The sequence below is a fragment of the Vombatus ursinus genome, unplaced genomic scaffold (genome assembly GCF_900497805.2).
Source record: "Vombatus ursinus unplaced genomic scaffold, bare-nosed wombat genome assembly UNPS02011613.1, whole genome shotgun sequence".
Taxonomy (NCBI): Eukaryota; Metazoa; Chordata; class Mammalia; order Diprotodontia; family Vombatidae; genus Vombatus; species Vombatus ursinus.
Window position 1 is genome coordinate 2,523,058 of NW_020951391.1, and position 15,630 is coordinate 2,538,687.

At 40.0% G+C, this 15,630-nt stretch overlaps 1 protein-coding gene across 3 annotated transcripts in view; it reads left to right on the top strand.

Annotated features, from left to right (window-relative positions):
• Positions 1-15,630, top strand: part of SORT1 (sortilin 1) — a 70,091-nt gene that overhangs the window by 35,776 nt on the left and 18,685 nt on the right. For 2 of the 3 annotated variants that reach the window (XM_027856726.1, XM_027856727.1), the window contains exons 4-8: positions 770-872; positions 1,509-1,673; positions 5,174-5,247; positions 10,411-10,460; positions 12,872-13,002. In XM_027856726.1, coding sequence (XP_027712527.1) covers positions 770-872; positions 1,509-1,673; positions 5,174-5,247; positions 10,411-10,460; positions 12,872-13,002 — 523 coding nt within the window. The remainder of the gene's footprint in view (positions 1-769; positions 873-1,508; positions 1,674-5,173; positions 5,248-10,410; positions 10,461-12,871; positions 13,003-15,630) is intronic. The other variant, XM_027856728.1, reaches the window with a different exon arrangement.

The following is a 15,630-nucleotide window of genomic DNA, read 5'->3' on the forward strand; positions in this document are numbered from 1 at the left end:
ATGACTCAACCTTTCTGTTTCTCAGTTTCATGATCTGTAAAATTAGGGAATAGAACTAAATTTTTAAGGTCCCTTATAGCACTGTTATTTTATAAGTCTTTTCCTATAATGTCATTCATGGAATATTTACTTCTGTGCCTAGGGTTGTACTATTAAGCCATTGAAAACTACTTCTTAATTACAGACTAGTTACCCATTGGTAAGAGCCTAAACTTTCCACCAAAAGCTTAAATTCTATGAAAATTAGTGATCTCATATTCTGTAGCAAGACTTGAACTGAGGTGGTAGTCATATTAATAAAAATAACCTATCTTTATAGCTTCTTTTCAGGGTTTTCAGATTGCTTTCATCATAAGCTTCTGAGCAAGTATTTACTTCCCCATTTTACATAGGAGCCTCAGAGAAGTTAGGCAATTTGCATAAGATCACTCACTGGCTTTTTATTTTCCCTACTTACCTGTTGGGAGTGTTGTCAGAATGAATATCTAACTTTTTTTTTTTTTTAGGCAATTGGGGTTAAGTGACTTGCCCAGGGTCACACAGCTAGTAAATGTCAAGTGTTTATCCACTGCACCACCTAGCTGCCCCAAATATTTAACTTTTTTAAGTATTTTCAAAGTTAGCACACTCTAGAACTTTTGTTTCTCTAGCTGTATTCTTTCTGCATTATAGGATTATAAAAGCCTTTGAAAAGACTTTTTTCCAACCTTGGGTTGGAAAGAAACTGTTCTAAATGATTTTGTTTTCTGTCTCTCTCCTCCTCATTCAGTGAGGACTATGGAAAGAACTTTAAGGATATCACAAATCTCATCAATAACACATTCATTCGGACTGAATTCGGAATGGCTATTGGACCTGAAAACTCTGGGAAGGTTTGAGTCTTTGCTTTCTAATACTGAAGTATACACCTTATAGACTGTGCCTAGGCTGGCAAGTTTAGTTATTGTAGAAATCCATTAATACAATAGAAAACTTTCATATAAAGAGTAAAATGTCTGATTTTATAATGAGTTTAATATTATATGAATACAGTTGAACCTCAGTATAATACTATTCTCTTTGTAGTTGGTTTCAGAATAAAGAAGGCTCTGTCTAGGATGAAATTCCATCCTAGTGGGTTTAATTATTGAAGTACCAAAAGACTTTTATTGCAAGGCAGTTTTGGCTATAAGTTGGTGCCACTGCATGAACCCACCATAGACAGCCTTTTAGTGAGAATACAATGTAACATCTGAAGACTGACATGACTTAATTCACATTTATGGAATGCTTAGAAATCATCCAAGTAGTTCTTGATAGTTTCAGGTTTGTAGATGCACACACATTGTAGCTTAAGAACATAAAGGAACAAGTATACAGATTTAAACCTGTTGCTTTTTAGCTTTCTTCAAGGTGTTTTCTAATGCTTGCTTGTGAACTCAGATTGTTCTCAGCTAAACTCTGCTGGAAGTTCTCATTGTGTTGTTGTCAGATTTTATCCTGATCTGATGATTCATCTTCTCTTCCAGGTGATTTTGACAGGGGACGTATCTGGAGGAAGTCATGGAGGAAGAATCTTTAGATCATCTGACTTTGCAAAGAATTTTGTTCAGACAGATCTACCTTTTCATCCTCTGACTCAGATGACCTATAACCCGCAGAATTCTGATTACCTTTTGGTTGTCAGCTCTGAAGTAAGTCAGCCAAGTTTTACATGTTTATGGGCTCAACACAGATAAACTGAAAAGGGTTTTCTGTATTTAATTATTGTTCTTGTGCTGAACTTCCTACTACAGACACATGAGGGTCTGAAATAATGTAGTTCTATCTTTCTCCTTTCTTATGAAATACACAGTTACCAAGTGCCCCATTTCCCCTAATTTGGGACAGAAAATGAAGATGTCTCTTAAACTGTGTTTTAGAGTATGTCATGGTAGATTGGCTTTTTTAAAATTTCTACAAGTATGATATTTACTGTTAAATTCTTAAATCAAGAAAGAACTGTGTTGTATTAACAAAGAAATTAAATTCATTCAATCAAGCATTTATTAAGTACCTATTATCTGCCAGGTTTTATACTAGGCTTTGGGGATACAAAGACAGAAATGAAGTAGTCCTGCCTTCAAGGAGTTTATATTCTATTGGATAAGACAAAATGTGCATATAAGCATGTACAAAACAAAAGGTAATTTCTGAGGGGAAAGGGACCAGCAGGTGGAGGGAGTCAGGAAAAGCTTCATCTAGAACAGAGGATCTTTACTTTGTTTGTGCCATGGCCCCCTCAGGCAGTCTGCTGAAATCTGTGGACCTTTTCTCAGGATAATGTTTTTAAATGCATAAAATAAAATACATGAGATTAAAAATGGAAGTCAGTTCAATTGAAATAATTATAAAAAAATTTTTTTTAAAAATTTACTTGTTCCAAATGAAGAACTGCTCATTTAGAAAGTTAGCATTTGAACTGAGTTTTCAAGAAAACTAGGGATTCCAAGAGGCATCTATGAAGAAGGACTATATTCCAGACATGGGGTGCCTACAGTCTGGCCAAAGACTGAAAGGAAGGGATGAGAGCTCTGTATGTGAGGAGCAGCAGGGAGGCTGCTTGGGCTGGGGCATAAAGTGCTTGGAAGGCAGTGATGTACAGTAAGGCTGGAAGGAGCTGGGGCCTGGTTATGAGGGGCTTGAAAGTCAGAGTTTGTGTCTGATTGCAGAGATAATGGGGAGCTACTAGGAATTATGGAACAAGGGAGGGAAGTGGTCAGATGTGCACCCATGTGATGGCTTGAAGGAATAATACCTGAAGTGAGGACGCCATTCAGGAGGCGACAGTCTGAGTGAGAGGTCATGAGAGCCTGACCTAGGGTGAGGACCAAAGAGAGAAGGAGACAGGTACATGCGGGGTTGTGGGGGCAGCTGAAGGATGAGGAAGGTCAAAGAGTCTTTTTTTTTCACTCAGATTGTACAGCTGAGTGACTTCAAGGATGGTGGTGCCCTCAACAGAAATAAGAAAGTTAGGAAAAGGGAGGGATGTAAGGAGGGTGGAGTGAATAATGACTTCTGTTTTGTGCATGTGGAGTTTGAGATGCTTACAGAGCACCTAGTTCAGCATTTCTAATAGTTGATGATAGAGAGTTGAGCTCCTGAGATACTGGAGCTGAGTACGTGAACCCAATGAAGCCGATGAGGTTATTGAGAGTATGGAGAGAAAAGAGAAGGCCCCAGGCTCTGGCCTTGAGGTACCTGTACAGCCAGGGCCCTGATGATTGCTCAGGGTAGACCAAGAAGGGGTGGTCATATAAGTGGGAAGAGAAAACCAAAAGAAAGCAGCCTCAAAACATGGAGGCAGCAACAGTAGAGAGTTTTTCTAGGAGTTTGGCTGTGAAAGGAAGGATGGCTATAGGCTTATCGTTTAAGAAAATAGTGGAGTTAAGCAATGCTTTTCTTTTAAATATGGGGAGACTTGGGCTTGTTTACAGGCAGCCGAGAGGGAACCAGTAGTGAAGGAGAGACTGAAGATAGAAAGAGGGAATCAGTGATTGTGGGAGTGTGGGAAGGTGAGGAGACCAAGGGTACGTATAGACTGGTTGACAAGGAGAAGGATCACCTCTTCGTCAGAGTCTACCAAGTATAAAGGGGAGCGTGGATGTTAAGATAGGGGAAAGAGGGAGCAAATAGCAGATGGCCACTGTTCTCACAGCAGAGGAGTGGAGGTGATGCTATGGAAGGCTTGAGGAGAGAAAGAGTTTGGAGAGAGGCATAAGAGAATTGCCTTGCTCCAGGAAGTACCCAGTTGAGATTAGTTAACGTAATTCTGTAGTGGACCCACTTGGCCCAGTTGCATGACTTCCTTCAGCTTTGTTTGCCACTCTCTCTAGGGAATCTTATTAGCTCCTATGAGTTCAGTTGTCTCTGTGCTAATGACTCCCAAATCTGTATATCATAGTCTTAAGATCTTCCCTCAACTCCAGTTGCAAATCCCCAGCTGTCTGCTAGATACCTTCACCTGAGGTAGGTGAATTCGTTTTTTCTCCTTCCCTAAACCAGGACTCCTCCAGACTTTCTAACACCCTTCCATTCACCCAGGTAAACTATCTCTGAGTCATCCCTGACTCTTCCTTCTCTGCTATCCCTCATATCTAATCAGTTGCCTGGTCTTGTGGATTCTGCATCTTTCCTATCTTGTCCCTTTCTCTACAGTTCAGGTTCTCATCTCTTACCTCCTTACTACTGTGGCAGTTTCTTCCTTGGTCTCCCTTCTTCTCATCACTCCTGTCTGATGGGTTCTCCACAGCTGCCAGAATTGTCTTCTTGTGGCCCAGGTCTGACCACATCACCCACTGCTCCACTCAAAATTCTGCCATTTTCCTTTGCTGGGGATATAAAATACAAACTACTTAGCACGGCGCACAAGGATCCCCCAAACCTGGCTGCCACCTGCACTCCTAGCCTTAGTCCATTCATATTGCTCCCCTTCACGCCCTCCACATTCCAGCCATATTGAACCCCTAGACACATTCTCTAAACTTTGCACTTTTATCTGCCACCTTTCTCGATACTCATCCTTTGTGCTCCAAGCCTCAAAATCCCTGTCTTCCTTCAAGGCTTAACCCTGGTACCACACCTCAGGACTAACTAGGCCTTTTCATCTGCCCTGCAGGGAAAGCCCCCTATAGATATGTATTATCTCCCCTGGTTAGAATGTGAACTTCCTGTGAACAGGGACTTGTCTATTTGTAAGTATCCCCATTGCTTAACATAGCCCTTGGCACGTAGTGCTGAATAATTGCTTTTCCATTCCATTCTCTTCCTCCTCACCCAAAGTTCCTTGAAGGTAGAAACTCTCATTTTTGTGTTTATATTCTCAGTGTCTAGCGCAGTATCTTGTACAGAAGAGGTGCTTAATAAATGCTTGTTGAAGCCCTCAGTGAGAGAATACTTCAAATACAGATAGTCTGTAGAAGTTCATACCAGTTAATGAATTGGGGTAGAGGGGAGGAGGGCAAAAAAAAGGAAGCTGGAGTCACTGAAAATATTCTGCCTGTGGCTGGTTCAGATGTCAAGAGGCACAGGAAAACCAAATAGCTTGTCCTCTTAGCCACAGTCCAGTGCTGGGCTTTCTGACCAAAGGTTGTGCCTCCAGCTGGCTGCCTGGGTAGACCTTGGATTAGGCTAACAGTCATTTGTCATCTTTCAGAATGGCCTGTGGGTATCGAGGAACTTTGGGGGGAAATGGGAAGAAATCCACAAAGCAGTATGTTTGGCCAAGTGGTGAGTAACTAACTGAGGGTGACATCTCTGTTTGCGTGTGTGCGTGTGTGCGTGCACGTGCATGTTTGTGTATGATACAGAAGTGGCATATGACTAATCCATCCTTTGGAGGGGGCTTATGGTCTAGTGAGGGCAGCTAGACTCATTATTTTGACTTATACAGCAGAGGATAAGCTATTCCAGATACTTCACTGAGCGTGTGAGTGTAAAGTGGAAGAAGTCAATGGGTGGTCAGCCTCTGTTTCTTGGTGCTCTTCATACCACTGACAGTGAGGCTAGAGCCTCGTCTTCATCACACCCACAAAGAGTCCGTTCATTCTACTTAGGCTGGTAAAGCTAAGGAGACAGACAGCCTTGGTCAGCCTTCCTAATATCCCTGGTCAGTAGAGGACCCTGCTCTGTCCTCTTTGACTTTCTCTGCTCTCTCTTCTTGATGAAGCAGAAAGTTCTGTAGTCATGGGATCACCCAGCATGCAGAAGCCTCTGTAAAAGCACCTTTTCTATAATCCTCAATATTCCTGTCAGACAAGTCTTACCTGTTCTGTTTGAGTAGAGGTCCTGCTTCCTTTCTGTTCCACTTAGCTGAGATCATGAAAAATAAAATAACAGCTTATCTCACACAAAGCGATACAAACTACCTTGTAAAGAAACTGATCTCTTTCTAGCTGCAAGTGTGTAAAGGTACTATACTGTGCTTTAGGTACAATTAAAGAGATTTTCAAGGGTAATTTTCTTTAAAACCTAATCTTCACATAAAATGCAAATCCACTGCACAGTAAACTATATACTTCCATCACTCGTAATCAGTGAAATGAAAAGAGACCAGATGGGGATTCAAGAGACCTGGGTTCTAATCCCAGTTCTGCCACGAACTGTCGAACCTTGAGCAAATGACTTTATATTTGGGGAACCTCACTTTCCTCTTCTGTAAAGTGAGGGAAGATTAAATTGAGTTGAAGATACTGGACTAGATAGCTAGGATTCCAGTCACCTCTTTGAATCTTATATTATTTAATCTCTCTGGGCCTCAGATTTCTCATCTGTCAAGTGAGGGGTTTGTATTAGAGGCTAGTCTTTTTCACCTTTTATGATTCGCTGGCAGGAGAGCCTTCAGGACCTTGCTAAAACTGTTCATACCCCTTTTTTCTAGTTATCAGATTTCCCAGCCCACAGTAGGTTGAAAGAGAATGGTCTGTGAGAGGCAAGTATATTGACAATAGGAAAATGTGATAATTGTTATATAACTTAAAAGACAGAAAACAGCAAATACAGGAACTCAAAGTATAGCAATCAGGGATCACATAGTATAAAGGTGAACAGCTTTATACAGCTCAGTAACCAGTAAAACCATCAGTGTTTCTGCAACATGATACAAGAATTGAACATGTCAAAGAAGACATTTTCTGCCTATTATTTTAGAAGACAAGAATATGTATTGATACGTTTTAGAAAGATTTTGATTAAGCATGGCTACAAACACAAAAGACTTTGATATGCACTTAGTTTCTGGCAAATACACTTATAGACCATCAAATTCCTTTATGATGCTAAATAAGAATTAGTGTATGCACATTCTTCTTACTCTCGTAGTATAACCCTAACCCTGATTCCAAGTAATTTTAAAAATTACAAGTAGTAGACATTTTTAAAAGCAGCTAAATGATGAGGAAAGGGATTATCCCTTCAAGTTAAATCAGATGCTGGCATGCTTGCTCATTCCTAATCTTTAAAACCAAAGTGCTTTGTGTAATAAGTAAAATGAAATCCATTAAATCTTGTATCCAGTGCAAGGATTTCTCTCTTTTGTAGTTATTTCTAAGTTCAGTATTCCAAACTTGTGAATGCCTCATACACTGATGATAGCTGCTTGCTAACTTCTTGTGGTGATGTTTTTGTTTTTAATTTTGTTTTACTATGAACCTAGCCTAAGCAACAAATACAAATAAATAAAATGTGTAGTATAACCGTAAAATGCAAACTGTGGACATTTTGATGAAAATAGAAAATTTATTTAACAGAAACTTTGAACAAACCACCCCTGGTATGCTTTGTTTTGTTTTCTGACCTCTCTTGTGTTTGCATATTTATAAAGTTTTATTGCTATTTTTGTATAGTCATAGTAAAGGTATGTGTTCTCATTCTTTCTTTGCTTTAATTTTCTTTCCTAATTTTTAAAATCTATTTCATATTTGCCATTTTTTATGACTTTGTAGTACTTGAAATCAGCAGTTGTCAAACATCATCTACTGAGTTATGGAAAGGCGGCAATCTCTGCCAATGGAGATAGTATCCACACCACCAAAATGACAGATTCTTTAGGTACTAAAGTATTTCATTAATGTTGATGTGCCGCAGTTTATTTAGCCATACCCCAGTGCTTGGACTACTCTGTTTCCAGTTTTTCACTCTTTCTGAGCAAAGTTTCTATGAATATTTTTGTATGGATAGGCAGTTTTTCCCTTTTAATAATGTGATATGATAATCATATGGTCAGTTTTTGTACCTTTGATCACTCTGGCCACGTTGCTCTTGCCATAAATCAATTTATAGCCCTACCAAGACTATAGTAGACTGCCTGTTTCCCTGTAACCCTGCTCGCAAGAATTTTTTGTTACTTTACCAGTTTAATGAATATGTGATGGGATCTTAAAGCTGTTTTAATTTACATTTCTATGATTCCTACAGGGTTTGAACATTTCTTGAGTGGGTTTTTTTTTTTAATATTTCCACCTTCAAAAATTGGCCTTTGACCATTTTTCTATTGGAAAATGGAAGTTGTTTTTATGGATTTGTATCCTCACTGGTTCTTTAGAGTTGAGATGTCAAATTTTTGTCAGCTGTATTTATCACAAAGATTTCTTTCCTTTCTTCTTTTCATTTTCAGAACATCTACTTTCTGTCAGTGCTTCTTGTTGTTCATTTGTTTCTGTCGTGTCTGACTCTTGGTGAGTCAGAGTTTTTTTTAGCAAAAATACCGGAGTAGTTCGCCATTTTTCTTCTCCAGCTCATTTTACAGATGAGGAAACTAAGGCAAATAGGTTTAAGTAGCTTGTTCAGGCTCACACAGCTAGTAAGGGTCTAAGGGCAGATTTGAACTCGGTTCTTCCTGACCCCAGGCCCAGTGCTCTATCCACTGTACCACCTAGCTGCTCGTGCCAGAACTTACTAACCAAGTTTTGTCTGCTAGAAATTATATAGCTTTTACTCCCAAGTAGACAGGCTCAGATCTAACACCGTCTTTTCTATGATGGTCTCTAAGTGGACAAGCTGGATTTCAGTCTTGTACCAGTAAACTGAAACTCCAGGTAATTGGTAAAAGCCTTCGACTGAAGTCACATTAGCACTACTTGTTAATGAGTAATTCTACTAAATCTTGCAGCAAAAGATTTATGTGGACATAAAATTATAATTTCCAATAATTCATTAATTATGAAGTCCTTATTCGACCTCACACTGCCACCCTCAAAATATTTGTTCATCCCTTTACATGGACTAGCTTTTGTTGAAGTAGGGTCATCAATGTGTACCCTTGGCTAAAGTCTTTGTTTCAATAGAATACCTTAGAAAGACAGATCATCTGTTCTCATAATCAGCCTATGACTAATGCTGGTTTGCTGTCTTTGGTGGTCCCAGAACATCTGGGGCTACATTTTGCATCCTGATATTTTGATACATCTTCTAATTTTTAGCTCGAGGAAGCATGACCGTGCATGACATTTCCTCCAGATAATCTCAGTAACTTCCCACGCAGGCTACCATACATAAAATTCAAATACTATTTCAACACTCTGGCTAACTTTCACATTCCTCTAAATTTTCACCTTTCTGGTTAGATACATTGGGCTTATGTTCAGTGTTAATATCTCTTGACGCTACTCTTTGCAAAAGAAGAATCTCTTGATCGTGGACATGGGCAACTATTGTTAAGATGAGAAAGTTAATGGATACTTTTTTGAGGCCTAAGTAGGTGCATAGGTCCACATGGGGCACAGCAAGGGGTACAAAGAGGTGGCACCCATGTTTGGGAAACTTAGTGTCCTTGGGGAGGGAACACGTGAGGATATGAAGAAGAGATGCCAGGCTCTGGAAGTACAGACACAAAGATAAACAACAACCTTGCTCTTGAGAAGCAGTCCTGTCCGTGATCAAGAACAGGTCTGTGAATCTGTGGAACAGATAGATTTCAGCTGGTTTTCTGAGGGATAGATAAGACTTTAATGCTTAGGAGAGGACATTTCAGGGAAGGGAACAGGATAAACAAAAGAAGTATGCCAGCTACAGTGAGTTGATTGAATTTGACTACAAAAGAGGTTTCCTGAGGAGGAAGAGTTGGAGATAAAGCTGAATAATAGCTTCAAGCGATTAACATTTTTGAGGTTCAAAAATAGAGGCAGTCTTGTATGTATAGTGGCCACTGGGCTTGGAGTCTAGAAACCTGGGTTCAAATCCTTCCTCCCTGTTTGCTGTGTGACACTGGACAAGACACTTAATTTTTATGTGCCTCAGGCCTCTCCCAAGGATTTATCTACTGCCTTAGAATTGCCTTGGTGAAAGGAGCCCCCCAAATGAAGGAAATCATAGATCCTTTTTAAGATTTGAAAAACTCTTCAATCTGTTATTTAACTGGATAAGTAGGTTGGGACCATTTTTGGTGGTCCCTGAATGAATTGGGAAGATGTGTTGATCATATGATCCTAGATTTTTAGTTGGAAGAGGGGTCCGAGAACTTAGCAAGGCCAAGCTCCTCATTGTATGATTAAAGAAACTGAAACACCAGGATGGGCAGCGATTTGCTCAGGGTCACACGACTAATGCATGTCGATGGTAGGATTCCAACCCAAAGCTTCCTGACTCCCGGTCCAGTGCCCTCGCTACCATCTTCTGATTGTAGAGTTGAAGGAACCTTAGAGATGTGTCCAGACTCCCTCGTTTCACAGATGAGGACACTGAGAACTTAAGATACAAAATGAGCTTCTCAGGGTCACATTAATGGAAAGGCCGGGGTGAACCAATTGAAGAGGTGGCTTTGGAGAAGCTGTCCTGCCTGAGATGGGACCTGTTAAACTCGCATCAGCTTTTTCATAAAACAGAACTGAACTGCATTCAGGCGAAGTGGGCAGCAGATTTGAACTGCAATGTTTTTCTGTCTTTGCCTTGTTTTAGGGGATCACAGAACACCATCTTCTTCACTACCTATGTGAATGGCTCTTGCAGTAAGTATGCTTCATTTCTGGAGAAGGGTATCGCAGTAGATTGCATGCTGATTCCTCAGCCCCAGGAAGCCTGGGTTCTCATCTAGGCTTTTTTACTAACTGGTTGTGTGACCTTGACTAAATCACTCAACTTGCCTGGCCCTTCTTTTCTTCATCAGTTAAATGAGGGAGTTGGATTAGCCAATCTACGTGATTCTGTGCCCAGTGGGAACCATTTGGACTGTCAGAGACAGAAACTTGGAAGAGACCTTAAGTCAGTTTGACAAACATGCATTTTTATGTGCTGGGCCCCAAAAAGAAATCAGTGTTGGCCAGAAAGCAAACCTGGGTTTCCCATGTTGCAGGCAAGAATTTTACCACAAATATATTGGTGTAAAATCTAAGCTTAATATATTAGAAAGTCTTAAACCGAATTATGGTATAGTTAAAATACTTTTTGCTGTAACATGTAGACCAGGTAATTTTTTGTTGTTTTTCGAAATGTTTAAAGAAAATGTTTGATATTTTCTGTATTTATTAATAAGAACAAATTGAATTATGTGGAAGGGCATTTTTATGGTTTGTAATAGTGTAGTTTCTTTTTAAAACATTTTATGAATGTTTTTATATCTCCTTCATTTCCAAATACATCCCTTTCCCCTCCTCACAGAGCAATTCCATGTAACAAAAAATAAAAAAGAGAGAAAGAAAAGCCAGGCCAGAAAAACTAGCTGTCACCATCTCCTGGATCTGAGAGTGTAGACGATGTTCCAAACCTGGAGGCCCCTCCCTCTGTAAAGAAGGGAAGGAGGCCCGAGTTCTCTTCTTCGAGGCTGTGATTGATCACTGTCACCATGCAGAAGTTCATTTTGTTTTGGTTTTTCCACGGGTATTGTCGTAGCCATCGTCTGTCTGGTTCTCTTAGTTCTGCTGATCTTACTTACTAAATGTAAGTTCTCTCCAGGCTTCCTATGATGACTCTTGCCCACGTACTATTGCCCACGCAAGCCGTTCTCCAGTGATTGGCACATGTTTGGGTGGAAGTAGAGCCTCTGTCGCTGATCTCCTTAGAGCGTGTGTCTGGCCTTGGGATCCCAGGAAGCAAAGATGGCCCTGGTAGTCATCTTGAAATGGTCAGATGCTGTTCAACTTCACCACTTCAGAGTGACGTGCCTCTTTTCCACCGTCACTCCACCTCTGACTGTTAAACCTTCTGTTGTCTCTGCCAGTTTGCGGAGAAGGAAGTGAAACTTCAGAAGTGGTTTTGATTTGCATTTTTCTTTATAATTGTGTAGTTTCAGAAGCAGAAGCCAAACTTTGCTGTGACTTTGAAGGATGGGGTACTTCTTATTTTGTTTTGTTTTCTTTTTAAACGTTTTAAATACTTTTCTCTCTTTTTATATCAGATCACTTCCCAAAAGCACCTTTAACCCCCTGCCACTCTCCCTTGTAGCAAATAAGTAAAGGCTAGCAAAACAAACTGACACATTGGAGACACCTGAAAAGTATGCCTCCTTCAAGGCAGCTAGGTGGCGAAGTAGACAGAGCACGGGCCCTGAAGTCAGGAGGACCTGAGTTCAAATTCGACTTCAGACCAAACACTTGACACTTACTAGCTGTGTGACCCTGGGCAAGTCACTTAACTGCACTTGCCTAATGAAAAACAAAAAAAAAGTATGCCTCCTTCCACACACTTCTGACAAGAAGGGGAAAGACATAGTTTCCCATCAGTCCTCTAAAGTCACTATTGGCCAGGGCCTTAATTAAAATTCTGAAGTCTTTCAATGTTGTTTTCCTTTAGAGACATTGGTATGATTGTCATGTTCAATTCATACAAGTCATCCCAAGTTCTTCCTAATTCTTCGTATTCTTCATTTAATATGGTACAAATAATACATAGTTACATTGCTATACTACAGTTTGTTCAGCCATTCCCTAATAGATAAGCATCTGTTCTCCTTTGAGTCCTTTGCTGCTTCAAAAGGTACAGCTATAAATATTTTTTATATGTAGGAATTTTCTCTCTTTGACCCCCTTGAGATCTATGCCTAGTTAGTGGTATTGCTGAGACAGAAAGTTTGTATGGTTTGGTGTATTTTTTAGTCCAGTTCCAAACTGTTTTCCAGAAAGGCTGGACCAGTTGACAGTTCCACAGTGCATTCGTGTGTGCAAGGCACTTTTGTGGCAAACATCAAACAGTTATTAATAAAAATAAGCACACGTGAAATGTCCCTCCTGTGTGATGATATATTACCTCAGTCTAGGCACTTGATCAATTCACACGGAGCCACCGTAGGCATTGGGTAGCTCCATCTAAGCTCAGAGCAGCCCAGTAACAGTTATATTGTACTACAAATTGTAAGAAGAATTCAAAACCACTTGAACATGTGTCATTTTGCAAGAATGTTAATTCACATTTTGTTTTCTTTAAGAAGCTGATCTTGGAGTATTGGAATTAAGAAGAACCTCTGATTTTGGCAAAAGCATCAAGACCATTGGAGTAAAAATCTATTCTTTTGGCTTGGGGGGACGATTCCTCTTTGCTTCAGTAATGGCTGATAAGGTAGATCTTTTTTTTTTCTCTTTTTTTGAGCTTCGCCATATGAGGATATTATCTCGAAAACCTTTTCTGTTTAAGGTACAGAGACTTCCTTGTCCTGTTTACATTCAAAGTCATTTAAAAGGTTGAGAGTCCAAAGAAAAGCCTTTTAGAGTTTAATTCCTCCTACATCCTGTACTTTCACTTTAGGTAATTGCCACCAAGTCAGTTGTGCCATTCTGCAATTTATAAACTCAATGTTCTTCAAATGGGGTAACTGAAAATAGCAGATATGTAATATATCAATTCAATTTGTTGCCTACAAAAATAATTTTGTTGTTGTTCTACACTAATAGCATATATTTTGATCTCTAGATTCTGTTTTCAAACCAAAATAAAATTTAGAGCAAGGTTCAAAATACTTCAATGCCTGAGTATAAGTTATTAACTCATGTCAGTAAACTTGCTGTTACTTGTCAACTAATAATAGCTACCACTTATATAGATAGCGCTTTAAGGTTCACAAGATGTTTACCATGTGTTAACTTATTTGATTGGGGCAGCTAGGTGGCACAGTGGATAGAGCACTGGCCTGGGGTCAGGAGGACCTGAGTTCAAATCTGGTCTCAGACCAAACACTTCACACTTAACTAGCTGTGTGACCCTGGGCAAGTCACTTAACCCCAATTGCCTTTAAAAAAAAACAAAACTTAATTTGATTTAACTAAGGCTTACCTAAAATTTTCCTTGGTGTACTAATCTGCCTCAAGGCTTATTCTTGGTCCTGTCTCATTGTACCTCATAAATAATGTTTATTGCATGAGTGAATGTCTACTCCAAGATCTTTACTGGAATATAGGTATTAATGACTTCTTTAACACTATCCTCTTAGCAATCAAAGCACACTTTGCTTTTCATTTCTCTCAGCAGCTGCTATAGTTTGGCAGCTTTTCTGAACTCACAGCTTCTCTGTTATCCAGAAGGATTCTCAACATGGAGACCTGTCCCATTTTTTTTCTAGTAAGAGAATGGGGAAAGAGAGGTTATCTTTTTGTAACCAGGCCCCTGAGGAAACTTCCAAAGAAAAATGTAAAGGTTTAGCCCTCCTTTAAGATAATTTACATTGGGTTTTTTAATTACTGTGTTCTACTGAAACAGTAGAAATTAATTACATCAAATTAAGGACAGTGTCTTCACAATTTTAAATGTGTTTCACTTAGCTGAAATGTAGGTCAAGAAAAAGAAGTAGCAAAGTGGATCCTAAGGGTAACAAACTTGAGGCAACGTGTCTTGGGGACTGTAGAGCTGTCCTTGGAGTCAGGAGGACTTGGGTTCATGCTCCGCCTCCGACCCCTGCTGGCTGTGTGGCTTTAGGCAAGTCACTTCATCTCTCTGTGACCGAAGCCAGGGGTGGGGATCCTGTGGCCATAAATCCCAATAAAAGGATTTGTTCTATGACGTTTGGATTCAGTCAGAGGGCTGCACTTGAGGACCTAGAGGGCCACATGTGACTGCATGTTGCCCACCCCTGATCTACCAATCCTCTGAGATTATAGGTTGCAGATAAGTTGCTGACAAATAGTAGATACAGTACAAAAAGTTAAAAAAAAGCCCTCCCCCCCCCAAAAATGGATGAGTTAAATACAGAAACCAAACTTGTTATTAAAAAAATTAACATTAAGTTGCCATATTTTTTGCCTGAGAACTGCAGCTGGTAAGTGTTTTGTGGATTGTGCTCAAACAGTACTGTCCCAAAAAGGTAATTAGGAATTTAAGTGAGTACAAACTTCTGCCTCAACATGTCATGTTGACCCAGAAGAGCACAATCTATGGCAGATCACAGAATTTGAAAATTAAAAGGGATTTCAGTGGCAATCTAATCCAACACATCCTCAGAAGAATTCCTTCTACAACATATCCAACATGTTGTCATCCAGCCTTTGTTTAAAGACTTCCAGTGGAAGGGAGGAGGGAATGGAGCTGCTGCTGCCCGAGACAATTCATTCCAGTTTTGGACAGCTCTCATTATTGGGAAGTTTTTCCTTACATCCAGCCTAAACTTAGCACTGTACTAATTGCCAGTGATTCAAAGACAAAGCAAACAGTTCCTGTCTCAAGGAGATTATAGGTGGAATACTACATTTACACAGATAAATAAGTTAAAGCTAAGGGAAGCTGAAAAGCTTTAACAGCTTGGGGACTCAGGAAATGCTCCTACAGAAGATACTGTCAGAATTGAACCTTGGGGGCAGGTGAATATTCCCAGAGGCTTAGGGGCCAGGGATTGCAGTGGAGGAGGATGAGGTAGGAGAGGAGAAATGATCTGAAGGAATTTCGGAGTTGCCAACATGAATCATTCGCAGGCAAATGATAAGATCAAGGATGTGACTGTCTCTGTGCAAGGCTGAGTTGAGTTAGCTAGTATGTGTTAGTGAGGATAAGGAAGTTGATGAACTGAAATACCAGAGTGTTGAGGTATATCAACATGGTATTGAAATTCCCAAGTGCAGAAGTAGGATTTGAGGAGGAGATAAAGACTGAACCAAGTGCTGAACTTGAGAAAGGAGAGAGAGCAACCCCAAGGGCTGGGACATTATTGTAGTGAGGATCTCAATAGGTGTTGTGGAAGGGCAGAGTGTACCTCAAAGAAGG